The sequence below is a fragment of the Salvelinus fontinalis genome, chromosome 2, assembly GCF_029448725.1.
Source record: "Salvelinus fontinalis isolate EN_2023a chromosome 2, ASM2944872v1, whole genome shotgun sequence".
NCBI lineage: Eukaryota > Metazoa > Chordata > Actinopteri > Salmoniformes > Salmonidae > Salvelinus > Salvelinus fontinalis.
This window is the reverse complement of record NC_074666.1, coordinates 100,498,424-100,525,549: the sequence shown is the minus strand read 5'-3', so window position 1 is coordinate 100,525,549 and position 27,126 is coordinate 100,498,424. Positions and strand designations below refer to the sequence as shown.

At 41.2% G+C, this 27,126-nt stretch overlaps 1 protein-coding gene across 1 annotated transcript; it reads left to right on the top strand.

The window, feature by feature from the left end:
• Positions 1-292: 292 nt before the first annotated feature.
• Positions 293-26,910, top strand: LOC129833195 (NACHT, LRR and PYD domains-containing protein 12-like). Its single transcript, XM_055897598.1, has 8 exons — positions 293-535; positions 1,766-3,563; positions 3,841-4,014; positions 12,628-12,801; positions 24,090-24,263; positions 25,034-25,207; positions 25,471-25,517; positions 25,999-26,910. The coding sequence occupies exons 1-8, from the start codon at positions 325-327 to the stop codon at positions 26,574-26,576; spliced, it is 3,330 nt and encodes a 1,109-aa protein (XP_055753573.1). The 5' UTR covers positions 293-324; the 3' UTR covers positions 26,577-26,910.
• The last annotated feature ends 216 nt before the right edge of the window (positions 26,911-27,126 follow it).

Here is a 27,126-nt window from a genome sequence, read left to right as displayed (position 1 = left end):
ATATTTTAATTTATTTATATATATATTTTGTTTGCCTTTACCTCCCTTATCTCACCTCACTTGCTCATATTGTATATAGACTTATTTTTCTACTGTATTATTGACTGTATGTTTGTTTTACTCCATGTGTAACTATGTGTTGTTGTATGTGTCGAACTGCTTTGCTTTATCTTGGCCAGGTCGCAATTGTAAATGAGAACGTGTTCTCAATTTGCCTACCTGGTTAAATAAAGGTTAAATAAATAAATTAATTAATTAAAAAAGCATTTTGTCTCTTGCTTAACTTATTTACTTGATTTATTTCAGGTGCTTGAAGAGAATATTATGACATTTGTGAAGAACGAGCTGAAGATGTTCAAGAGGATTCTTAGTCCAGAACTCCCAGAATGCTTTGAGAGTCAGAAGCAGGATAAGGAAGTGGTGGATGCTGAAGATGAGAAGCAGGAGAGCAGTGCCAGAGAGGGGGCTCTGAAGATCACACTGCACGTCCTGAGGAAAATGAACCAGAAGGAGCTTGCTGACACACTGGAGAAATGTAAGATCTGTCTGCCTCATGTTGAATGCTGTTTTATAACATTTAAGTACAGCTAAAGTAGCTGTGTAACTCAATGATATTGTAGCAGCCTTAACTAGAGGTCGACCGATTATGATTTTTCAACGCAGATACCGATACCGATTATTGGACGACCAAAAAAGCCGATACAATTTTTTTTTTACATTTATTTGTAATAATGACAATTACAACAATACTGAATGAACACTTATTTTAACTTAATTTAATACATCAATAAAATCAATCTTGCCTCAAGTAAATAATGAAACATGTTCAATTTGGTTTAAATAATGCAAAAACAAAGTGTTGGAGAAGAAAGTAAAAGTGCAATATGTGCCATGTAAGAAAGCTAACGTTTAAGTTCCTTGCTCAGAACATGAGAACATATGAAAGCTGGTGGTTACTTTTAACATGAGTCTTCAATATTCCCAGATAAGACGTTTTAGGTTATGGTTATTATAGGAATTATAGGACTATTTCCCTCTATACCATTTGTATTTCATTAACCTTTGACTATTGGATGTTCTTATAGGCACTTTAGTATTGCCAGTGTAACAGTATAGCTTCTGTTTAAGTTTAATGCCAGCTAGCAACTTACCTTGGCTTACTGCATTCGCGTAACAGGCAGTCTCCTTGTGGAGTGCAACAAGAGGCAGGCAGGTCGTTATTGCGTTGGACTAGTTAACCTGAAGGTTGCAAGATTGAATCCCCCGAGCTGAAGAGGTGAAAATCTGTCATTCTGCCCCTGAACGAGGCAGTTAACCTACCGTTTCTAGGCCGTCATTGAAAATAAGAATGTGTTCTTAACTGACTTGTTAAATAAAGGTGTAAAAAAAAAAAAAAAACGGCAAAATCGGTGTCCAAAAATACCGATTTACGATTGTTATGAAAACTTGAAATTGGCCCTAATTAATCGGCCATTCCGATTAATCGGTCGACCTCTAGCCTTAACACAACACCTAGTGACCTCATCAAGTAGCAGCAGGGATGTGTTGTGGTGATTCATTTAGAGAGAGAGAGACAACATTAATAATACCATCAATAATACCAATAATAATATAATCAGTCACACCAGTCTGTAATGAAAACATTTACACATTTAAACAGTCAGTTAAGAGAATAATTTATTATCATCTAAAACGTTATAACAGTCCTACAATACTGTAAGCATTAAAACAGACGTAATATTAATATCCTCTGTGTTATTTCTAGATTCAGATGAGCTTGCTGTGATTTGCCAACGTGAACTCAAATCTAATCTAAAGAAGAAGTTTCAATGTGTATTTGAGGGGATCGCTAAACAAGGAAACCCAACACTTCTCAATAAGATCTACACAGAGCTCTACATCACAGAGGGTGGAACAGGAGAGGTCAATAATGAACATGAACTGAGACAGATGGAGACAACAACCAGGAAACAAGCAAGACCAGAAACTGCAATCAAATGTAACGACATCTTCAAACCCTTAACTGGACAAGACAAACGTATCAGAACTGTGCTGACAAAGGGAGTCGCTGGCATTGGAAAAACAGTCTCTGTGCAGAAGTTCATTCTGGACTGGGCTGAAGGAAAAGCAAATCAGGATGTCCAATTTGTATTTTCATTCCCTTTCCGGGAGCTGAATTTGATGAAAGAGGACAAACACACTTTGATTGAACTTCTTAATCACTTCTCAATGGAAACCAAACAATCAAGAATCTCCAACTACGACAAGTACAAAGTTCTGTTCATCTTTGATGGTCTGGATGAGTGCCGACTGCCCCTAGACTTCAAGAAGAACAAGATCTGTTGGGACGTCACAGAGTCAACCTCAGTGGATGTTCTGCTGACAAATCTCATCAAGGGAAATCTGCTTCCCTCTGCTCTCCTCTGGATAACTACCCGACCTGCAGCAGCCAATAAGATCCCTTCAGGGTGTGTTGACCAGGTGACAGAGGTACGAGGGTTCAGTGACCCACAGAAGGAGGAGTATTTCAGGAAGAGATTCAGTGATGAGGACCTGGCCAGCAGAATCATCTCACACATAAAGACATCAAGGAGCCTCCACATCATGTGCCACATTCCAGTCTTCTGTTGGATTTCTGCAACAGTCCTTGAACACATGCTGGAACATAAGAGAGAAGAGATGCCCAAGACTCTGACTGAGATGTACACACACCTTGTGGAGTTTCATACCAAACAGAAGAATGAAAAGTATCTTGGGAATGAAGAGACAGGTCCACACTGGAATAAAGAGAGCATTCTGTCACTGGGAAAACTGGCTTTTCAACAGCTTGTGAATGGCAATCTGATTTTCTATGAAGGAGACCTGGAAGAGGCTGGCATTGATGTCAATGAAGCCTCAGTGTACTCAGGATTGTGCACACAGATCTTTAAAGAGGAATGTGTGCTGTACCAGGACAAGGTGTACTGCTTTGTTCATCTGAGCATTCAGGAGTTTCTGGCTGCTGTATATGTGTTCCTCTCATTCATCAGCAACAATGAGAATCTAATGGACAAACTGCAAACAAAGTCCAGCATCTTTTCTTTGCTGTTCAGAGACAATGCTGAAGTTACTTTCTACAAGAGTGCTGTGGATAAAGCCTTACAAAGTGAGACGGGAAACCTGGACCTTTTCCTCCGCTTCCTTCTGGGCCTCTCACTGGAGTCCAATCAGAAACACTTACAAGGTCTACTGACAAAGACAAGAAGCAGCTCACAGAGCCATGAAGAAACAGTCAAGTACATCAAGAAGAAGATCAGGAAGAATCCCTCTCCAGAGAGGAGCATCAATCTGTTCCACTGTCTGAATGAACTGAATGACCATTCTCTAGTGGAGGAGATCCAAAGATACCTGAGATCAGGAAGTCTCTCAAAACCCAACCTGTCACCTGCACAGTGGTCAGCTCTGGTCTTTGTGTTGCTGACTTCAGAAAAGGAGCTGGATGTGTTTGACCTGAAGAAATACTCCAGATCAGAGGAAGGTCTTCTGAGGCTGCTGCCAGTGGTCAAAGCCTCCAGAGCTGTTCTGTGAGTAAATAAAATGACATATAAGAACTAATCATCAGGAAGAAATATTAAGTTTAGAGAAAATGATGTACATAATCCTTATATAATTTTATGTTGAAAAACATATTGAATAAATGCATTGATGTTTACATTAGTATAACAAAATGACCATACAATTCTAGGAGACAGAAGATGAATCTATATGTTGTTTGGGAGAACAACAAAATGCAAATTGTCCTTCTACACTACTGGTGTTAAATTAACAGTGTTTTTGAACTCATGATGATCTCTTTGTCAGGCTGTCAGGATGTGGAGTCACAGAGGAAGGCTGTGCTTCTCTGGTCTCAGCTCTGAGGTCAAACCCCTCACACCTGAGAGAGCTGGATCTGAGTAACAATGACCTGAAGGATTCAGGAGTGAAGCTGCTCTCTGCTGGACTGGGGAATCCCCACTGTAAACTGGAGACTCTGAGGTCAGTATTCCTGTAGTTGGTCAACAAGTGATAACTGTTCACCAGATCCACATGTGTTTACCAGACACACATAGTCCACACCATATGTGTTTGGACAGTGAAGCTTACAGTTTTACATTTGGTGCTATGCTCCAGCATTTTGGATTTGAGAAAGAATGTTTCATATTAGGCGACAGTATAGAATGTCACGTTTTATTTTAAGGTATTCATACATATATATTTTACAGTTTAGAAATGAAATCACTTTATGTATCTTGTTCTCCCATTTGAATAAGTCTTTATTTTTGGACAAATGCACTTATATTGCATTAAAGTAGTCATAAGTTTAGTATTTGGTCCCATATTCCACTTTGCCTGCAGTGATAACATCAAGCTTGTAATTCTACTAACTTGTTGAATTCATTTGCAGTTTGTCTTGGTTGTGTTCTGGATGTTTTTCCTAATAGAAACTGAATGGCGAATAATGTCCTGTCATTTTGGAGTCACTTCACTTGTATTGTCAGTAAGAATAGAAGATGTTTCTGAACACTTCTACATTCATGTGGATGCTACCATGATTATGAATAATCAGGAATGAATCCTGAATAATGATGAATGAGAAAGTTACAGAGGAACAAAGATCATAAACCCTCTGTTATTGGTGAGAGGTTAGCATGTGTTGTTGTAGTCTCTGTTATTGGTAATGGTGAGAGGTTAGCATGTTTTGTTGTAGCCTCTGTTATTGGTAATGGTGAGAGGTTAGCATGTGTTGTTGTAGCCTCTGTTATTGGTAATGGTGAGAGGTTAGCATGTTTTGTTGTAGCCTCTGTTATTGGTAATGGTGAGAGGTTAGCATGTTTTGTTGTAGCCTCTGTTATTGGTAATGGTGAGAGGTTAGCATGTTTTGTTGTAGTCTCTGTTATTGGTAATGGTGAGAGGTTAGCATGTTTGTCGTAGCCTCCGTTATTGGTAGTAGTGAGAGGTTAGCATGTGTTGTTGTAGTCTCTGTTATTGGTAATGATGAGAGGTTAGTATGTTTTGTTGTAGTCTCTGTTATTGGTAATGGTGGGAGGTTAGCATGTTTTGTTGTCGCCTCTGTTATTGGTAATGGTGAGAGGTTAGCATGTTTTGTTGTATCCTCTGTTATTGGTAATGGTGAGAGGTTAGCATGTTTTGTTGTAGCCTCTGTTATTGGTAATGGTGAGAGGTTAGCATGTTTTGTTGTAGCCTCTGTTATTGGTAATGGTGAGAGGTTAGCATGTTTTGTTGTAGCCTCTGTTATTGGTAATGGTGAGAGGTTAGTATGTTTTGTTGTAGCCTCTGTTTTTGGAAATGGTGTGAAAATACGGTTTAGTAAACGTTGTTCAACTGGATCGTAGTCGTTGTGTCATTTTAAGTTAACATTGGTAGCAGAAGATGGCTAATAACTACAATGTGCCACCTCGCTTCCACGAGAAGATGTTGTATGAAAGTTGGGAAAATAACCTTGGAATCTGGACACTGGTTACTAATCTGGACACTGGTTACTAATCTGGACGTGAAAAAGCACTTGGGTGGTATTATCGCTGGAAGGAAGAGTGAGAGATACAGCACTGGAAATATCCCTGGAGGATTTGAACAAGGATGACAGTATGGGAACTTTGATCAGAGAACTGGATTCTGTGTTCCTTAAAGAAGAGAAAGGCTGTGCCTACGAGGCATATTCACACTCTGACAGTGTTACTTGAGACATTTCGGTTGCAATGACGGACAACATAATTGATTTCGAAACAGAGCTACAATAGGATTTGCAAGTACGACATGGTTCTCCTGGATGCAGTGTTAGATTTCAAGTTGCTAGATACTGTCTGTCTGGATGGTAGAGACATGGTTCTCCTGCAGTGTTAGTTTTCAAGTTGCTAGATACTGTCTGTCTGGATGGTTGGGAGCAACAGTTGGCTTTGACTGTGCTGACTTTTGCGTCAATGAAGTCGGCACTAAAAATTTTGGGTGAAAAGACGTCTATTGCGCCAATGCAAGTGAGTGACGCAGCTTATTACACTGAGCGGCAGAGAAAAAGCTCCAACAAGAAAAAAAAGAAAAAAAGTCACGTTCTCAAGACAACCAGAAGAGGGCGCCCTTTCCCGGCACAAATCCACTGGACAGGTATGGAAGGAGATCAACATGTGCTATTTGTCAAAGCACCACTGGGTTAAAGACTGTCCTCATAAAAATGAACAAGTTAAACTAACAGAGGAAAATATAAACACAAAGATTGAGCAACATTACACCAAACGAATCTGATACTGAGATCTTTATAGTTGAATCCTTAGGATCTGCTGTGATTGATACTGAGATCTTTATAGTTGAATCCTTAGGATCTGCTGTTATTGATACTGAGATCTTTATAGTTGAATCCTTAGGATCTGCTGTGATTGATACTGAGATCTTTATAGTTGAATCCTTAGGATCTGATGTGATTGATACTGAGATCTTTATAGTTGAATCCTTAGAATCTGCTGTTATTGATACTGAGATCTTTATAGTTGAATCCTTAGGATCTGATGTGATTGATACTGAGATCTTTATAGGTGAATCCTTAGGATTTGCTGTGATTGATACTGAGATCTGTATAGTTGAATCCTTAGGATCTGCTGTGATTGATACTGAGATCTTTATAGTTGAATCCTTAGGATCTGATGTGATTGATACTGAGATCTTTATAGTTGAATCCTTAGGATCTGCTGTGATTGATACTGAGATCTGTATAGTTGAATCCTTAGGATCTGATGTGATTGATACTGAGATCTTTATAGTTGAATCCTTAGAATCTGCTGTTATTGATACTGAGATCTTTATAGTTGAATCCTTAGGATCTGATGTGATTGATACTGAGATCTTTATAGGTGAATCCTTAGGATTTGCTGTGATTGATACTGAGATCTGTATAGTTGAATCCTTAGGATCTGCTGTGATTGATACTGAGATCGTTATAGTTGAATCCTTAGGATCTGCTGTGATTGATACTGTATGTAAAACACATTGTGTGGTGAGAAATGGCTTGATAGCTGTGTCAGTGAACTAAATATGAAAGAAGTACAAAATATTATTGACACACCAAACTACTACAGAGCTTTCAAATTTGGAGATGGGAGAACCGTCCATTTTACCAAGAGAGTCAAGATACCAGCAAACATGGTCAGACTAAGTGTTACGTTGAAACAGAGGTGGTCCCTACAGATATCCCCTTACTATTAACATTGGTCAGACTAAGTGTCACATTGAAACAGAGGTGGTCCCTACAGATATCCCCTTACTATTAACATTGGTCAGACTAAGTGTCACGTTGAAACAGAGGTGGTCCCTACAGATATCCCCTAACTATTAAGCAAAGCTTCCCTCAAGAAGGCAGAGGCTGTACTAGACATAAAACAATGACAAGGCAGTGATGTTTAAACAACCAGTGACCCTTGAACTTACTACCTCAGGCCACTTTTGAGTTGAGTAAATATTTTAGACAAAGACGTTACACAGAGTCCATGTAAAAATGAGATTTTAACAGACACAGAGAACATGGAGATTCTGACAGCACAGAGAACATGGAGATTCTGACAGCACAGAGAACATGGAGATTCTGACAGCACAGAGCACATGGAGATTCTAACAGCACAGAGAACATGAACACAAAGGAAAAACACAAAGTATTGTTAACTTCACAACCAGTCTGGACATGCTACAGTTGACAGACTTCAGAAATGACTCAGCAGTTCTGGGAATAATGATGAGAGTGTTTCCATTCTACAGCAGATAGTTAACAGTTGTGAGACATTCCAGAAATACAGCAAACCAGCGGTTTTCCACTGGCTTCCAAGTACAATGAAATAGTGGCTGTATATCTACATGAGCCTGGACCAAGTGTGTGGTATCTTCACATCATCCACCACTTCACACGCTTCAGTGCTGGAAGCATTGTGAACACAAAGAAACACAGTGAAATGGTCAAGCACTTCATTCATTCCTGGATACGTGTGCATGGCCCGACCCAGAAATTATACAGTGACAATGGAGGAGAATTCAAAAATAATGAAATAAGAGAAATGGCAGAGAACTTCAACATGGAAGTAAAGACAACTGCTGCATACAGTCCGTAGAGAAATGGACTTGTGGAGAGACATAATCAAACACTCAGAGATTATGCTGAATGTGAGGCAAGACAATGGATGTGACTGGAAAACAACCATAGATTGGGCTTTGATGGCAACTCAATGCACAATGTTCATAGTTACAGCCCATAGCAACTAGTGTTGGGGCAGAACCCTAATCTTCCCTCTGTACTGGTTGACAAGCCTTCAGCACTAGAAGGGACCAGTGTGAGTGCAATGGGGGTGGGACAGCACCTTTCAGCACTACATGCAGTGAGAAAAGGTTTCACTGAAGCAGAGTGTTCAGGGAGAATTCACAGGGCTCTGCGGAAACAGCTTCGACCCACCGATGAGAAGTACGAGACTGGAAGCAAAGTGTACTACAAACGAGTTGACTGGCAGGAGTGGAAAGGACCGGGAGTAGTCATTGGCCAAGATGGTGTGGTGATATTTGTGAGGCACAATATTTAAGGTGCATCACTCCAGATTGAGGAAAGTAAATAATCTTTTTTTTTAAATTATTATTTTTTTTTTTATTATTTTTTTATTATTATTTTTACCCCTTTTTCTCCCCAATTTCGTGGTGTACAATTGGTAGTAGTTACGGTCTTGTCTCATTGCTGCAACTCCCGTACGGACTCGGGAGAGGCGAAGGTCGAGAGCCATGCGTCCCCTGAAACACAACCCAACCAAGCCGCACTGATTCTTGACACAACGCGCATCCAACCCGGAAGCCAGCCGCACCAATGTGTCAGAGGAAACACTGTACACCTGGCGACCTGGTCAGCGTGCACTGCTCCCGGCCCGCCACATGAGTCGCTAGTGCGCGATGAGACAAGGATTGCCCTGTCGGCCAAACGTTCCCTAACCCGGACGACGCTGAGCCATTTGTGCGTCGCCCCATGGACCTCCCGGTTGCTGCCGGCTGCGGCAGAGCCTGGGCTCGAACCCAGTATCTCTGGTGGCACAGCCTTAGACCACTGCGCCACCCGGGGGGCGAAAGTAAATTATCAACAAGATGGAGGGGCTGTTGCTGAGAATCAGCCTCCTACTGAAAATGAGAAGAAAGGACACATTAACAGACACAAGCCTACCAGATGTCACATCCAATGATATGGACACTGAAACTGACACAGGAAATGGAGCAGAGACCTTCAACCATGCCACAGGTAATACTGTTGAGGGTTCAATTGAGGAAAACGTTCAACAACAGCCACATGTGTTCAGACAACATGGTTGTTCCAATCTGAAAACTGGACAAACTGTTAAATACATGGACAGAGAAAGTGGTATTTCACACACAGCAACCGTCATTGGACGAGCAGGAAAAGCCAAAGGAAAACACAACAACTGGACCAACTTGCAGAACTCTGAATCAGCTACACTTTCTGGTACAACAGGGTCAGCTGACCTGTCACTTATCAGATTTCAACCAATGGAAAATCGCGGAAACACAGAATGACATTCAAAATTATGATGTACTTGAAACAACAGATATTTAATTTGACTCAGCTAAACTAGATGAGCTCAGTAATTGGAGGAACTGACTGCTAAACAACTCCCAAAAGACTCATCTAGTGGCTAGAGGTTTAGAGGAGCTGGCTGCTAAAGAACTCCCAAAGGACTCATCTAGTGGCTAGAGGATTAGAGGAGCTGGCTGCTAAAGAACTCCCAAAAGACTCATCTAGTGGCTAGAGGTTTAGAGGAGCTGGCTGCTAAACAACTCCCAAAAGACTCATCTAGTGGCTAGAGGATTAGAGGAGCTGGCTGCTAAACAACTCCCAAAAGACTCATCTAGTGGCTAGAGGTTTAGAGGAGCTGGCTGCTAAACAACTCCCAAAAGACTCATCTAGTGGCTAGAGGTTTAGAGGAGCTGGCTGCTAAACAACTCCCAAAAGACTCATCTAGTGACTAGAGGTTTAGAGGAGCTGGCTGCTAAACAACTCCCAAAAGACTCATCTAGTGGCTAGAGGTTTAGAGGAGCTGGCTGCTAAACTACTCCCAAAAGACTCATCTAGTGGATAGAGGTTTAGAGGAGCTGGCTGCAAAACAACTCCCAAAAGACTCACTGACATGCGTCTCAGAATCACTCAGATTGCTGCTGCCAGTGATCTCCCAGAAACAATGAAAACTTAATTCCATAGACATCAAATCTGCATTTTTGCAGAGAACAGAGTGTCAAGGGACATTGACATCTGACCTCCGCCTGAAGCTAAGGGTGAAGGAACACTGTGGAAACTGAAAAGGTGTGTGTCTGGCCTGGCAGGTGCATCACTCTACTGGTGCAGCAAAGTCAAGGCAACAATGCTGAGTACAGGTGGAGAAATGTCACAAGTGGATCCTGCAGTTTTCTATTGGCTTGACTGGAGTACTTGACTGTCATGTTGATGACTTCATCTGGGGTGGCTCACAGACCTTTGCTACAACTGTGATTCCACACCTCAAAGCTGTTTTCCTGGTCCACCACAAAGGAGCAGCTTGCTGACTGTCTGACTAAAAAGGGAGCATCCGGTCTTGTGCTCCTATAGACACTCAGTAATGGAAAGTGGCAGCTTGACTAATACAAATATAAACTGAGTCACACAACCCATTTGTAATGAGGAACTTAAATAATACTGTCACGTTCCTGACCTATTTATGTTAGTTTGTTATGTGTGTTAGTTGGTCAGGACGTGAGGTTGGGTGGGCATTCTATGTTTTCTGTTTCTGTGTTGGTTTTGGGTTGCCTGGTATGGCTCTTAATTAGAGGCAGGTGTTTGGCGTTCCTCTAATTAAGAGTCATATTTAGGTAGGCGTTGTCACAGTGTTCGTTGTGGGTGATTGTCTTCCGTGTTTGTGTATGTCGTTGCACCACACGGGACTGTTTTCGGTTTGTTTTGTTCATCGTTGTTTTTGTGTAGCCTGTTTTCTCTTCATGCGTTCTTCTTGTTTCATGTAAGTTCGTCGTCTAGGTCTGTCTACACCGTTTGTTGTTTTGTTAGTTTAGTTAAGTTCGTGTTTTCGTTTAATAAATATGTGTTCAAACTCCACTGCGCCTTGGTTCGATCAATACTCCTCCTTTTGGACCGAAGAGAAGGAGGACCGCCGTTACAAATACTTGGGACATTTCATTATGTTGTTGTTTTATTTGTCTTTAAAGAAGTGGGAGATTGTTAAGTTCATGTTTTAAGTCTCCCTATATTTCTGTTACTACGGTGATATCACTCTGTTATTACTACGCCTGGGAGTGTCAGTGTTGATGGACCTGCCTGAGTGTCATGGTAACCATGTATTGTGGTAGTACGGTTTAGTAAACGTTGTTCAACTGGAACATAGTCGTTGTGTCATTTTGAGGGAACACTGTTTACTAAATACAATCTACATCTGATACCTCACTGTCCAAATAGATATGGTGTGGACTGTTTACTCAATACAATCTACATCTGATACCTCACTGTCATTATAGATATGGTGTGGACTGTTTACTCAATACAATCTAAATCTGATACCTCACTGTCATTATAGATATGGTGTGGACTGTTTACTCAATACAATCTAAATCTGATACCTCACTGTCATTATAGATATGGTGTGGACTGTTTACTCAATACAATCTACATCTGATACCTCACTGTCATTATAGATATGGTGTGGACTGTTTACTCAATACAATCTACATCTGATACCTCACTGTCCAAATAGATATGGTGTGGACTGTTTACTCAATACAATCTAAATCTGATACCTCACTGTCATTATAGATATGTTGTGGACTGTTTACTCAATACAATCTAAATCTGATACCTCACTGTCATTATAGATATGGTGTGGACTGTATACTCAATACAATCTAAATCTGATACCTCACTGTCATTATAGATATGATGTGGACTGTTTACTCAATACAATCTACATCTGATACCTCACTGTCATTATAGATATGATGTGGACTGTTTACTCAATACAATCTAAATCTGATACCTCACTGTCATTATAGATATGGTGTGGACTGTATACTCAATACAATCTAAATCTGATACCTCAATGTCAATATAGATATGATGTGGACTGTTTACTCAATACAATCTAAATCTGATACCTCACTGTCATTATAGATATGTTGTGGACTGTTTACTCAATACAATCTAAATCTGATACCTCACTGTCATTATAGATATGGTGTGGACTGTTTACTCAATACAATCTAAATCTGATACCTCACTGTCATTATAGATATGGTGTGGACTGTTTACTCAATACAATCTAAATCTGATGCCTCACTGTCTGTCTTTTGACTGATACTGCTTTTTAAACTGGTCTGGTCAGTCTACTCAAATATTTGTACAATACATGTTTCTATGTACAAGCAATCATTTTATGATATGTAATTTCTAATAATGAGACATTCATTTATGAATAGATATGGCAGGTTTCAGGACACTGATATATCTGAAAATGTTAAAAAAATATACTGCCACTATTTTCACCACCAAAGATTAGCAGTGTGATTTTAATATGATTTGACTCTTTGCAGGCTGTCAGGCTGTCTAGTCACAGAGGAAGGCTGTGCTTCTCTGGTCTCAGCTCTGAGGTCAAACCCCTCACACCTGAGAGAGCTGGACCTGAGCTACAATGACCTGAAGGATTCAGGAGTGGAGCTGCTCCCTGCTGAACTGGGGAATCCCCACTGTAAACTGGAGACTCTGAGGTCAGTATTCCTGTAGTTGGTCAACAAGTGATAACTGTTCACCAGATCCACATGTGTTTACCAGACACACACAGTCCACACCATATGTGTTTGGACAGTGAAGCTTACAGTTTTAAATTTGGTGCTATGCTCCAGCATTTTGGATTTGAGAAAGAATGTTTCATATTAGGCGACAGTATAGAATGTCACGTTTTATTTTAAGGTATTCATACATATATATTTTACAGTTTAGAAATGAAATCACTTTATGTATCTAGTTCTCCAATTTGATAAGTCTTTATTTCTGGACAAATTCACTTATATTGCATTAAAGTAGTCATAAGTTTAGTATTTGGTCCCATATTCCACTTTGCCTGCAGTGATTACATCAAGCTTGTAATTCTACTAACTTGTTGAATTCATTTACAGTTTGTCTTGGTTGTGTTTTGGATGATGTTTTTCCTAATAGAAACTGAATGGTGAATAATGTCCTGTCATTTTGGAGTCACTTCACTTGTATTGTCAGTAAGAATAGAAAATGTTTCTGAACACTTCTACATTCATGTGGATGCTACCATGATTATGACTAATCAGGAATGAATTGTGATGATTAGTGATGATGATGATGTGATGATGTGATGATGATGAATGAGAAAGTTACAGAGGAACAAAGATCATAAACCCTCTGTTATTGGTAATAGTGAGAGGTTAGCATGTTTTGTTGTAGCCTCTGTTATTGGTAATAGTGAGAGGTTAGCATGTTTGTCGTAGCCTCTGTTATTGGTAATGGTGAGAGGTTAGCATGTTTTGTTGTAGCCTCTGTTATTGGTAATAGTGAGAGGTTAGCATGTTTTGTTGTAGCCTCTGTTATTGGTAATGGTGAGAGGTTAGCATGTTTTGTTGTCGTCTCTGTTATTGGTAATGGTGAGAGGTTAGCATGTTTTGTTGTAGCCTCTATTATTGGTAATGGTGAGAGGTTAGTATGTTTTGTTGTAGCCTCTGTTATTGGTAATGGTGAGAGGTTAGCATGTTTTGTTGTAGTCTCTGTTGTTGGTAATGGTGAGAGGTTAGCATGTTTTGTTGTAGTCTCTGTTGTTGGTAATGGTGAGAGGTTAGCATGTTTTGTTGTAGTCTCTGTTATTGGTAATGGTGAGAGGTTAGTATGTTTTGTTGTAGCCTCTGTTATTGGTAATGGTGAGAGGTTAGCATGTTTTGTTGTAGCCTCTGTTATTGGTAATGGTGAGAGGTTAGCATGTTTTGTTGTAGTCTCTGTTATTGGTAATGGTGAGAGGTTAGTATGTTTTGTTGTAGCCTCTGTTATTGGTAATGGTGAGAGGTTAGCATGTTTTGTTGTAGCCTCTGTTATTGGTAATGGTGTGGAAATACGGTTTAGTCAACGTTGTGCAACTGGATCATAGTCGTTGTGTCATTTTAAGTTAACATTGGTAGCAGAAGATGGCTAATAACTACAATGTGCCACCTCGCTTCCACGAGAAGATGTTGTATGAAAGTTGGGAAAATAACCTTGGAATCTGGACACTGGTTACTAATCTGGACACTGGTTACTAATCTGGACCAGAAAAAGCAGTTCGGTGGTATTATCGCTGGAAGGAAGAGTGAGAGATACAGCACTGGAAATATCCCTGGAGGATTTGAACAAGGATTACGGTATTGGTCTTTGATCACAGCACTGGATTCTGTGTTTCTTAAAGAAGAGAAAGGCCTACGAGGCATATTCACACTCTGACAGTGTTACTTGAGACATTTCGGTTGCAATGACGGACAACATAATTGATTTCGAAACAGAGCTACAATAGGATTTGCAAGTACGACATGGTTCTCCTGCAGAGTTAGATTTCAAGTTGCTAGATACTGTCTGTCTGGATGGTAGAGACATGGTTCTCCTGCAGTGTTAGATTTCAAGTTGCTAGATACTGTCTGTCTGGATGATAGAGACATGGTTCTCCTGGATGCAGTGTTAGATTTCAAGTTGCTAGATACTGTCTGTCTGGATGGTAGAGACATGGTTCTCCTGGATGCAGTGTTAGATTTCAAGTTGCTAGATACTGTCTGTCTGGATGGTAGGGACATGGTTCTCCTGGATGCAGTGTTAGATTTCAAGTTGCTAGATACTGTCTGTCTGGATAGTAGAGACATGGTTCTCCTGCAGTGTTGGATTTCAAGTTGCTAGATACTGTCTGTCTGGATGGTAGGGACATGGTTCTCCTGGATGCAGTGTTAGATTTCAAGTTGCTAGATACTGCCTGTCTGGATGATAGAGACATGGTTCTCCTGCAGTGTTAGATTTCAAGTTGCTAGATACTGTCTGTCTGGATGGTAGGGACATGGTTCTCCTGGATGCAGTGTTAGATTTCAAGTTGCTAGATACTGTCTGCTGGATGCAGTGTTAGATTTCAAGTTGCTAGATACTGTCTGTCTGGATGGTAGAGACATGGTTCTCCTGGATGCAGTGTTAGATTTCAAGTTGCTAGATACTGTCTGTCTGGATGATAGAGACATGGTTCTCCTGGATGCAGTGTTAGCTTTCAAGTTGCTAGATACTGTCTGTCTGGATGGTAGGGACATGGTTCTCCTGCAGTGTTAGATTTCAAGTTGCTAGATACTGTCTGTCTGGATGATAGAGACATGGTTCTCCTGGATGCAGTGTTAGATTTCAAGTTGCTAGATACTGCCTGTCTGGATGCAGTGTTAGTTTTCAAGTTTCTAGATACTGTCTGTCTGGATGATAGAGACATGGTTCTCCTGCAGTGTTAGATTTCAAGTTGCTAGATACTGTCTGCTGGATGCAGTGTTAGATTTCAAGTTGCTAGATACTGTCTGTCTGGATAGTAGAGACATGGTTCTCCTGCAGTGTTAGATTTCAAGTTGCTAGATACTGTCTGTCTGGATGATAGAGACATGGTTCTCCTGCAGTGTTAGATTTCAAGTTGCTAGATACTGTCTGTCTGGACGGTAGAGACATGGTTCTCCTGGATGCAGAGTTAGATTTCAAGTTGCTAGATACTGCCTGTCTGGATGATAGAGACATGGTTCTCCTGCAGTGTTAGATTTCAAGTTGCTAGATACTGTCTGTCTGGATGGTAGAGACATGGTTCTCCTGCAGTGTTAGATTTCAAGTTGCTAGATACTGTCTGTCTGGATGATAGAGACATGGTTCTCCTGGATGCAGTGTTAGTTTTCAAGTTGCTAGATACTGTCTGTCTGGATGATAGAGACATGGTTCTCCTACAGTGTTAGATTTCAAGTTGCTAGATACTGTCTGTCTGGATGGTAGAGACATGGTTCTCCTGCAGTGTTAGATTTCAAGTTGCTAGATACTGTCTGTCTGGATAGTAGTGACATGGTTCTCCTGGATGCAGAGTTAGATTTCAAGTTGCTAGATACTGTCTGTCTGGATGATAGAGACATGGTTCTCCTGCAGTGTTAGATTTCAAGTTGCTAGATACTGCCTGTCTGGATAGTAGAGACATGGTTCTCCTGGATGCAGTGTTAGCTTTCAAGTTGCTAGATACTGCCTGTCTGGATGATAGAGACATGGTTCTCCTGCAGTGTTAGATTTCAAGTTGCTAGATACTGTCTGTCTGGATGGTAGGGACATGGTTCTCCTGCAGTGTTAGATTTCAAGTTGCTAGATACTGTCTGTCTGGATGGTAGGGACATGGTTCTCCTGGATGCAGTGTTGGATTTCAAGTTGCTAGATACTGTCTGTCTGGATGATAGAGACATGGTTCTCCTGCAGTGTTAGATTTCAAGTTGCTAGATACTGTCTGTCTGGATGGTAGAGACATGGTTCTCCTGCAGTGTTAGCTTTCAAGTTGCTAGATACTGTCTGTCTGGATGATAGAGACATGGTTCTCCTGGATGCAGTGTTAGCTTTCAAGTTGCTAGATACTGTCTGTCTGGATGATAGAGACATGGTTCTCCCGGATGCAGTGTTAGATTTCAAGTTGCTAGATACTGTCTGTCTGGATGGTAGAGACATGGTTCTCCTGGATGCAGAGTTAGATTTCAAGTTGCTAGATACTGTCTGTCTGGATGATAGAGACATGGTTCTCCTGCAGTGTTAGCTTTCAAGTTGCTAGATACTGCCTGTCTGGATGGTAGAGACATGGTTCTCCTGGATGCAGTGTTAGCTTTCAAGTTGCTAGATACTGTCTGTCTGGATGATAGAGACATGGTTCTCCTGCAGTGTTAGCGTTCAAGTTGCTAGATACTGTCTGTCTGGATGATAGAGACATGGTTCTCCTGCAGTGTTAGATTTCAAGTTGCTAGATACTGTCTGTCTGGATGATAGAGACATGGTTCTCCTGCAGTGTTAGATTTCAAGTTGCTAGATACTGTCTGCTGGATGCAGTGTTAGATTTCAAGTTGCTAGATACTGTCTGTCTGGATGGTAGAGACATGGTTCTCCTGCAGTGTTAGATTTCAAGTTGCTAGATACTGCCTGTCTGGATGCAGTGTTAGATTTCAAGTTGCTAGATACTGTCTGTCTGGATGATAGAGACATGGTTCTCCTGCAGTGTTAGCGTTCAAGTTGCTAGATACTGTCTGTCTGGATGATAGAGACATGGTTCTCCTGCAGTGTTAGCGTTCAAGTTGCTAGATACTGTCTGTCTGGATGATAGAGACATGGTTCTCCTGCAGTGTTAGATTTCAAGTTGCTAGATACTGTCTGTCTGGATGATAGAGACATGGTTCTCCTGCAGTGTTAGATTTCAAGTTGCTAGATACTGTCTGTCTGGATGATAGAGACATGGTTCTCCTGGATGCAGTGTTAGATTTCAAGTTGCTAGATACTGTCTGTCTGGATGATAGAGACATGGTTCTCCTGGATGCAGTGTTAGATTTCAAGTTGCTAGATACTGTCTGTCTGGATGATAGAGACATGGTTCTCCTGGATGCAGTGTTAGATTTCAAGTTGCTAGATACTGTCTGTCTGGATGGTAGAGACATGGTTCTCCTGGATGCAGTGTTAGATTTCAAGTTGCTAGATACTGTCTGTCTGGATGATAGAGACATGGTTCTCCTGGATGCAGTGTTAGATTTCAAGTTGCTAGATACTGTCTGTCTGGATGATAGAGACATGGTTCTCCTGGATGCAGTGTTAGATTTCAAGTTGCTAGATACTGTCTGTCTGGATGATAGAGACATGGTTCTCCTGCAGTGTTAGATTTCAAGTTGCTAGATACTGTCTGTCTGGATGATAGAGACATGGTTCTCCTGCAGTGTTAGATTTCAAGTTGCTAGATACTGTCTGTCTGGATGATAGAGACATGGTTCTCCTGGATGCAGTGTTAGATTTCAAGTTGCTAGATACTGTCTGTCTGGATAGTAGAGACATGGTTCTCCTGCAGTGTTAGATTTCAAGTTACTAGATACTGTCTGTCTGGATAGTAGAGACATGGTTCTCCTGCAGTGTTAGCATTCAAGTTGCTAGATACTGTCTGTCTGGATGGTGGAGACATGGTTCTCCTGGATGCAGTGTTAGATTTCAAGTTGCTAGATACTGTCTGTCTGGATGGTAGAGACATGGTTCTCCTGGATGCAGTGTTAGCTTTCAAGTTGCTAGATACTGTCTGTCTGGATGATAGAGACATGGTTCTCCTGCAGTGTTAGATTTCAAGTTGCTAGATACTGTCTGTCTGGATGGTAGAGACATGGTTCTCCTGCAGTGTTAGATTTCAAGTTGCTAGATACTGTCTGTCTGGATGATAGAGACATGGTTCTCCTGCAGTGTTAGATTTCAAGTTGCTAGATACTGCCTGTCTGGATGATAGAGACATGGTTCTCCTGCAGTGTTAGATTTCAAGTTGCTAGATACTGTCTGTCTGGATGGTAGGGACATGGTTCTCCTGCAGTGTTAGCTTTCAAGTTGCTAGATACTGTCTGTCTGGATGGTTGAGACATGGTTCTCCTGCAGTGTTAGATTTCAAGTTGCTAGATACTGCCTGTCTGGATGATAGAGACATGGTTCTCCTGCAGTGTTAGCTTTCAAGTTGCTAGATACTGTCTGTCTGGATGGTAGAGACATGGTTCTCCTGCAGTGTTAGATTTCAAGTTGCTAGATACTGTCTGTCTGGATGGTGGAGACATGGTTCTCCTGGATGCAGTGTTAGATTTCAAGTTGCTAGATACTGTCTGTCTGGATAGTAGAGACATGGTTCTCCTGCAGTGTTAGCTTTCAAGTTGCTAGATACTGTCTGTCTGGATGATAGAGACATGGTTCTCCTGGATGCAGTGTTAGATTTCAAGTTGCTAGATACTGTCTGTCTGGATAGTAGAGACATGGTTCTCCTGCAGTGTTAGCTTTCAAGTTGCTAGATACTGTCTGTCTGGATGGTAGAGACATGGTTCTCCTGGATGCAGTGTTAGATTTCAAGTTGCTAGATACTGTCTGTCTGGATGGTAGAGACATGGTTCTCCCGGATGCAGTGTTAGATTTCAAGTTGCTAGATACTGTCTGTCTGGATGGTAGAGACATGGTTCTCCTGCAGTGTTAGATTTCAAGTTGCTAGATACTGTCTGTCTGGATGATAGAGACATGGTTCTCCTGCAGTGTTAGATTTCAAGTTGCTAGATACTGTCTGTCTGGATGGTAGAGACATGGTTCTCCAGCAGTGTTAGATTTCAAGTTGCTAGATACTGTCTGTCTGGATGGTAGAGACATGGTTCTCCTGCAGTGTTAGATTTCAAGTTGCTAGATACTGTCTGTCTGGATGGTAGAGACATGGTTCTCCTGCAGTGTTAGATTTCAAGTTGCTAGATACTGTCTGTCTGGATGGTAGAGACATGGTTCTCCTGCAGTGTTAGATTTCAAGTTGCTAGATACTGTCTGTCTGGATGGTAGAGACATGGTTCTCCTGCAGTGTTAGATTTCAAGTTGCTAGATACTGTCTGTCTGGATGATAGAGACATGGTTCTCCTGGATGCAGTGTTAGATTTCAAGTTGCTAGATACTGTCTGTCTGGATGATAGAGACATGGTTCTCCTGGATGCAGTGTTAGATTTCAAGTTGCTAGATACTGTCTGTCTGGATGATAGAGACATGGTTCTCCTGGATGCAGAGTTAGATTTCAAGTTGCTAGATACTGCCTGTCTGGATGGTAGAGACATGGTTCTCCTGCAGTGTTAGTTTTCAAGTTGCTAGATACTGCCTGTCTGGATGGTAGAGACATGGTTCTCCTGCAGTGTTAGTTTTCAAGTTGCTAGATACTGTCTGTCTGGATGGTAGAGACATGGTTCTCCTGGATGCAGTGTTAGGGTTCAAGTTGCTAGATACTGCCTGTCTGGATGGTAGGGAGCAATAGTTGGCTTTGACTGTGCTGACTTTTGCGTCAATGAAGTCGACACTAAAAATAATTTTGGTTGAAAAGACGTCTATTGCGCCAATGCAAGTGAGTGATGCAGCTTATTACACTGAGCAGCAGAGAAAAGGCTCCAACAAGAAAATAAATAAATAAATCACGTTCTCAAGACAACCAGAAGAGGGCGCCATTGCCTGGCACAAATCCACTGGACAGGTATGGAAGGAGATCAACATGTGCTATTTGTCAAAGCACCACTGGGTTAAAGACTGTCCTCATAAAAATGATCACGTTAAACTAACAGAGGAACATATAAACACACAGATTGAGCAACATTACATCAAACAAATCTGCTTCTGATACTGAGATCATTATAGTTGAATCCTTAGGATCTGCTGCGGTTGATACTGCATGTACACGCACAGTGTGTGGTGAAAAATGTATTGATAGCTGTGTCAGTGAAGTAAATATGAAATAAGTACAAATTATGATTGACACACCAAACAACAGAGCTTTCAAATTTGTAGATGGGAGAACCGTCCATTCTACCAAGTGAGTCAAGATACCAGCAAAAGGTGTCAGACTAAGTGTCACATTGAAACAGAGGTGGTCCCTACAGATATCCCCTTACTATTAAGCAAAGCTTCCCTCAAGAAGGCAGGGGCTGTACTAGACATAAAACATGACAAGACAGTGATGTTTAAACAACCAGTGACCCTTGAACTTACCACCTCAGGGCCACTATTGTGTAAACATTTTAGACAAAGACATTACACAGAGTCCATGTAAAAATGAGATTCTAACGGACACAGAGCACATGGAGATTCTGACAGCACAGAGAACATGGAGATTCTGACAGCACAGAGAACATGGAGATTCTAACAGCACAGAGAACATGGAGATTCTAACAGCACAGAGAACATGGAGATTCTAACAGCACAGAGCACATGGAGATTCTGACAGCACAGAGAACATGGAGATTCTAACAGCACAGAGCACATGGAGATTCTAACAGCACAGAGAACATGGAGATTCTGACAGCACAGAGAACATGGAGATTCTGACAGCACAGAGAACATGGAGATTCTAACAGCACAGAGAACATGGAGATTCTGACAGCACAGAGAACATGGAGATTCTGACAGCACAGAGCACATGGAGATTCTAACAGCACAGAGAACATGGAGATTCTGACAGCACAGAGACCATGGAGATTCTGACAGCACAGAGAACATGGAGATTCTGACAGCACAGACAACATGGAGATTCTGACAGCACAGAGAAAATGAGCATAAAGAAAAAACACAAAGTATTGTTAACTTCACAACCAGTCTGGACATGCTACAGTTGACAGACTTCAGAAATGACTCAGCAGTTCTGGGAATAATGATGAGAGTGTTTCCATTCTACAGCAGATAGTTAACAGTTGTGAGACATTCCAGAAATACAGCAAACCAGCGGTTTGTCACTGGCTTCCAAGTACAATGAAACAGTGGCTGTATATCTACATGAGCCTGGACCAAGTGTGTGGTATCTTCACATAATCCACCACTTCACACGCTTCAGTGCTGGAAGCATTGTGAATACAAAGAAACACAGTGAAATGGTCAAGCACTTCATTCATTCCTGGATACGTGTGCATGGCCCGACACAGAAATTATACAGTGACAATGGAGGAGAATTCAAAAATAATGAAATAAGAGAAATGGCAGAGAAATTCAACATGGAAGTAAAGACAACTGCTGCATACAGTCCGTGGAGCAATGGACTTGTGGAGAGACATAATCAAACACTCAGAGATTATGCTGAATGTGAGGCAAGAATGGATGTGACTGGAAAACAGCCCTAGATTGGGCTTTGATGGCAACTCAATGCACAATGTTCATAGTTACAGCCCATAGCAACTAGTGTTGGGGCAGAACCCTAATCTTCCCTCTGTACTGGTTGACAAGCCTTCAGCACTAGAAGGGACCAGTGTGAGTGCAATGGGGGTGGGACAGCACCTTTCAGCACTACATGCAGTGAGAAAAGCGTTCACTGAAGCAGAGTGTTCAGAGAGAATTCACAGGGCTCTGCGGAAACATCTTTGACCCACCGATGAGAAGTACGAGACTGGAAACAAAGTGTACTACAAACGAGTTGACTGTCAAGAGTGGAAAGGTACCGGGAGTGGTCATTGGCCAAGATGGTGTGGTGATATTTGTAAGGCACGGAGGAAACCATTTTTAAGGTGCATCACTCAAGATTGTGGAAAATAAATTAGCAACAAGATGGAGGGGCTGTTGCTGAGAATCAGCCTCCTACTGAAAATGAAAAAGGACACAATAACAGACACAAACCTACCAGATGTCACATCCAATGATATGGACACTGAAACTGACACAGGAAATGGAGCAGAGACCTTCAACCATGACACAGGTAATACTGTTGAGGGTTCAATTGAGGAAAACGTTCAACAACAGACACATGTGTTAAGACAGCATGGTTGTTCCAATCTGAAAACTGGACAAACTGTTAAATACATGGACAGAGAAAGTGGTATTCCATATACAGCAACCGTCATTGGACGAGCAGGAAAAGCCAAAGGAAAACACCAGAACTGGTCCAACTTGCAGTACTCTGAACCAGCTACACTTCCTGGTACAACAGGGTCAGCTGACCTGTCACTTGTAGATAATCTCAGATTTCATCCAATGGAAAATCACGAAAAACAGAATGACATTCAAAATGATGATGTACTTGAAACAACAGATATTTCATTTGACTCAGCTAAACTAGATGAGCTCAGTAATTGGAGGAACTGACTGCTAAACAACTCCCAAAAGACTCATCTAGTGGCTAGAGGTTTAGAGGAGCTGGCTGCTAAACTACTCCCAAAATACTCACCTAGTTGCTAGAGGTTTAGAGGAGCTGGCTGCTAAACAACTCCCAAAAGACTCATCTAGTGGCTAGAGATTTAGAGGAGCTGGCTGCTAAACAACTCCCAAACGACTCATCTAGTGGCTAGAGGTTTAGAGGAACTGGCTGCTAAACAACTCCCAAACGACTCATCTGGTGGCTAGAGGTTTAGAGGAACTGGCTGCTAAACAACTCCCAAACGACTCATCTGGTGGCTAGAGGTTTAGAGGAGCTGGCTGCTAAACAACTCCCAAAAGACTCACCGACATGCGTCTCAGAATCACTCAGATTGCTGCTGACAGTGATCTGCCAGAAACAATGTAAACTTAATTCCATAGACATGAAATCTGCATTTTTGCGGGGAACAGAGCATCAAGGGACATTCACATCTGCCCTCCGCCTGAAGCTAAGGGTGAAGGAACACTGTGGAAACTAAAAAGGTGTGTGTCTGGCCTGGCAGGTGCATCACTCTACTGGTACAGCAAAGTCAAGGCAACAGTGCTGAGTACAGGTGGAAAAATGTCACAAGTGGATCCTGCAGTTTTCTATTGGCTTGACTGGAGTACTTGCCTGTCATGTTGATGACTTCATCTGGGGTGGCTCACAGACCTTTGCTACAACTGTGATTCCACACCTCAAAGCTGTTTTCCTGGTCGACCACAAAGGAGCAGCTTCCTGACTGTCTGACTAAAAAGGGAGCATCCGGTCTTGTGCTCCTATAGACACTCAGTAATGGAAAGTGGCAGCTTGACTAATACAAATATAAACTGAGTCAAACAACCCATTTGTAATGAGGAACTTAAATAATACTTGGGACATTTCATTATGTTGTTGTTTTATTTGTCTTTAAAGAAAAGTGTGAGATTGTTAAACTGGTCTGGTCAGTCTACTCAAATATTTGCACAATAAATGTACAAGCAATAATTTGATAAATTGTCATATCTAATAATGAGACATTAATTTATGAATAGAAATGGCAGGTTTCAGGACACTGATATATCTGAATATGTTGAAAAAAATGTACGGCCACTATTTTCACCACCAAAGAATATCACTGTGATTTTAATATGATTTGACTCTTTGCAGGCTGTCAGGCTGTCTAGTCACAGAGGAAGGCTGTGCTTCTCTGGTCTCAGCTCTGAGGTCAAACCCCTCACACCTGAGAGAGCTGGATCTGAGTAACAATGACCTGAAGGATTCAGGAGTGAAGCTGCTCTCTGCTGAACTGGGGAATCCCCACTGTAAACTGGAGACTCTGAGGTCAGTATTCCTGTAGTTGGTCAACAAGTGATAACTGTTCACCAGATCCACATGTGTTTACAGGACACACATAGTCCACACCATATGTGTTTGGACAGTGAAGCTTACAGTTTTACATTTGGTGCTATGCTCCAGCATTTTGGATATGAGAGACAATGTTTCATATACGGCAACAATACAGAATGTCACCTTTTATTTAAAGGTATTCATACATATATATTTTACTGTTTAGAAATGAAAGCACTTTATGTATCTTGTTCTCCCATTTGAAGAAGTCTTAATTATTTGGACAAATGAATTTAGTCAATTAATTTAGACAAGAGTTTAGTATGTGGTCCCATATTCCATGCCTGCAGTGATTACATCAAGCTTGTGATTCTACTAACTTGTTGAATTCATTTGCAGTTTGTCTTGGTTGTGTTTTGGATGTTTTTCCTGATAGATACTGAATGGTGAATAATGTCCTGTCATTTTGGAGTCACTTCACTTGTATTGTCAGTAAGAATAGAAGATGTTTCTGAACACTTCTACATTCATGTGGATGCTACCATGATTATGAATAATCAAATATCTCCTCAAATATTTTTTATATGCATTTTAAGCAACACTTTGATAATTTGTCATTTCTAAAAATGAAACATCCATTTATAATTAGATATGGCAGGTTTCAGGACACCGATGTATCTGAAAATGTAGAATCAAATGGACTGCCGCTATTTTCACCACCAAAGAATATCAGTGTGATTTTAATATGATTTGACTCTTTGCAGGCTGTCAGGCTGTCTAGTCACAGAGGAAGGCTGTGCTTCTCTGGTCTCAGCTCTGAGGTCAAACCCCTCACACCTGAGAGAGCTGGACCTGAGCTACAATCACCCAGGAGACTCAGGAGTCAGACTGCTCTCTGCTGGACTGGAGGATCCACACTGCAGACTGGAGAAACTCAAGTATGTAGAGGGTTTATGTCAATGTTCATATCAGACATGTTGGACTTATCAGGCAAGTTAAGACAAACATTCTGACCACCACTTGGACAAAGTTATATGCTGACTGTGTGTGTGTGTGTGTGTGTGTGTGTGTGTGTGTGTGTGTGTGTGTGTGTGTGTGTGTGTGTGTGTGTGTGTGTGTGTGTGTGTGTGTGTGTGTGTGTGTGTGTGTGTGTTCAGGTGTATCCCTCAATGACTGTCTGTTCTTCTGCTTACCGCTACAGTGTGGAACATGGTGGAGAGAACAGAATGAAACCTGGGCTTAGAAAATGTGAGTGTTGACTGCTGTGAAGAATATGACTAAGAATAAGTCTTAATTCAAGTTAAGTCAAAGTCAAAGACCACCATCATTACTTACTTGGTCATATTAAATATCAGCTGTAGTTCTACAGAAGCAGAAATCAGGGACACCAACGTTTACAAAGAGTTGCTTTGACAATGTGTGTGTGTGTGTGTGTGTGTGTGTGTGTGTGTGTGTGTGTGTGTGTGTGTGTGTGTGTGTGTGTGTGTGTGTGTGTGTGTGTGTGTGTGTGTGTGTGTGTGTGTGTATGTGTGTGTGTATTTAATGGGAATAAGTGTGTTTTATATTACCATACAGTATAACATATGATCATTCAACAAGTCTCAAGTTACCTGAACTTCTCCTTTTGATACCTAGAAACATCTACATTAAATGAATTAGTGAAAAGTGAGTTAACATTCTAATGTGAATGATGATGATTTCTAATATTGTGTCTGGTTTCATCCATCAGATGTCTGTGATCTCACACTGGACCCAAACACAGTATACATGCGCCTCTCTCTGTCTGAGAAGAACAAAAAGGTGACACATATGGGAGAGTGCCAGCTGTATCCTGACCACCCAGAGAGATTTATGGAATGTGGAGAGGTGCTGTGTAGAGAGAGTCTGACTGGGCGCTGTTACTGGGAGGTAGAGTGGAGTGGGAGAGGAAAGGAAGTGTGGAGTGGGAGAAGGGTTGATATAGGAGTGACATATAAAGGAATCAGCAGGAGAGAAGGGGGTGAGGACTGTTGGCTTGGATTTAATGACAAGTCCTGGATTCTGCGCTGCTCTGACAACAGTTACTCTGCCTGGCACAATAATAATCCCACTACCATAGACGTCCCCTCCTCCAGCTCCCACAGAGTAGGAGTGTATCTGGACTGGCCAGCCGGCACTCTGTCCTTCTATACAGTCTCCTCCGACACACTGACCCACCTGTTCACATTCACCTCCACATTCACTGAGCCCCTCTATCCAGGGTTTCATCTTTGGGGTCAGGGCGCCTCAGCGTCCCTGTGTCAAACACTACATGATGTTTCACTCTAATCAGGGTCATGTTCAGTCAGACACACTGGAGCAACAATGTAGAATATCTCTCTAGTCATGAGTTAAAATGTGATTATTATATCTAAATATTCACGGTTATACACCACCTATGTTAATAGTCATTAATAGAACTATCACCTCACTGTGTTGTAGAAACTGGTTTCATGTAGAAATCATTGTTCTTGTTATTATTGAGCTTCTTGGTGTTTGTAAATATTGTACAATGTTTATTTGTCAAATTCTTGACACAACAATCCTGTTTGTGTATAAACTCGATTCAACTGAATGAAATGTACATGTGACACATGTGACTAATAAAGGATCATCAACCAGATGGAAGAACAGAGGTGGAAATGTTTTAATACTGATCACAATATGACAGTACAGTAATAGATGGAAGAAGAGAGGTGGAAATGTTTTAATATTGATCACAATATGACAGTACAGTAATAGATGGAAGAAGAGAGGTGGAAATGTTTTAATATTGATCACAATATGACAGTACAGTAATAGATGGAAGAAGAGAGGTGGAAATGTTTTAATATTGATC

What these genes read in the sequence shown, in the direction of transcription:
- LOC129833195 (XM_055897598.1), top strand. Translation starts at nt 325, where the DNA reads ATGACATTTGTGAAGAACGAGCTGAAGATGTTCAAGAGGATTCTTAGT. An exon ending in AAAGCCTCCAGAGCTGTTCT is followed by an intron (nt 3,564 to 3,840) that starts GTGAGTAAATAA and finishes TCTCTTTGTCAG; the next exon opens with GCTGTCAGGATGTGGAGTCA. An exon ending in TGTAAACTGGAGACTCTGAG is followed by an intron (nt 4,015 to 12,627) that starts GTCAGTATTCCT and finishes GACTCTTTGCAG; the next exon opens with GCTGTCAGGCTGTCTAGTCA.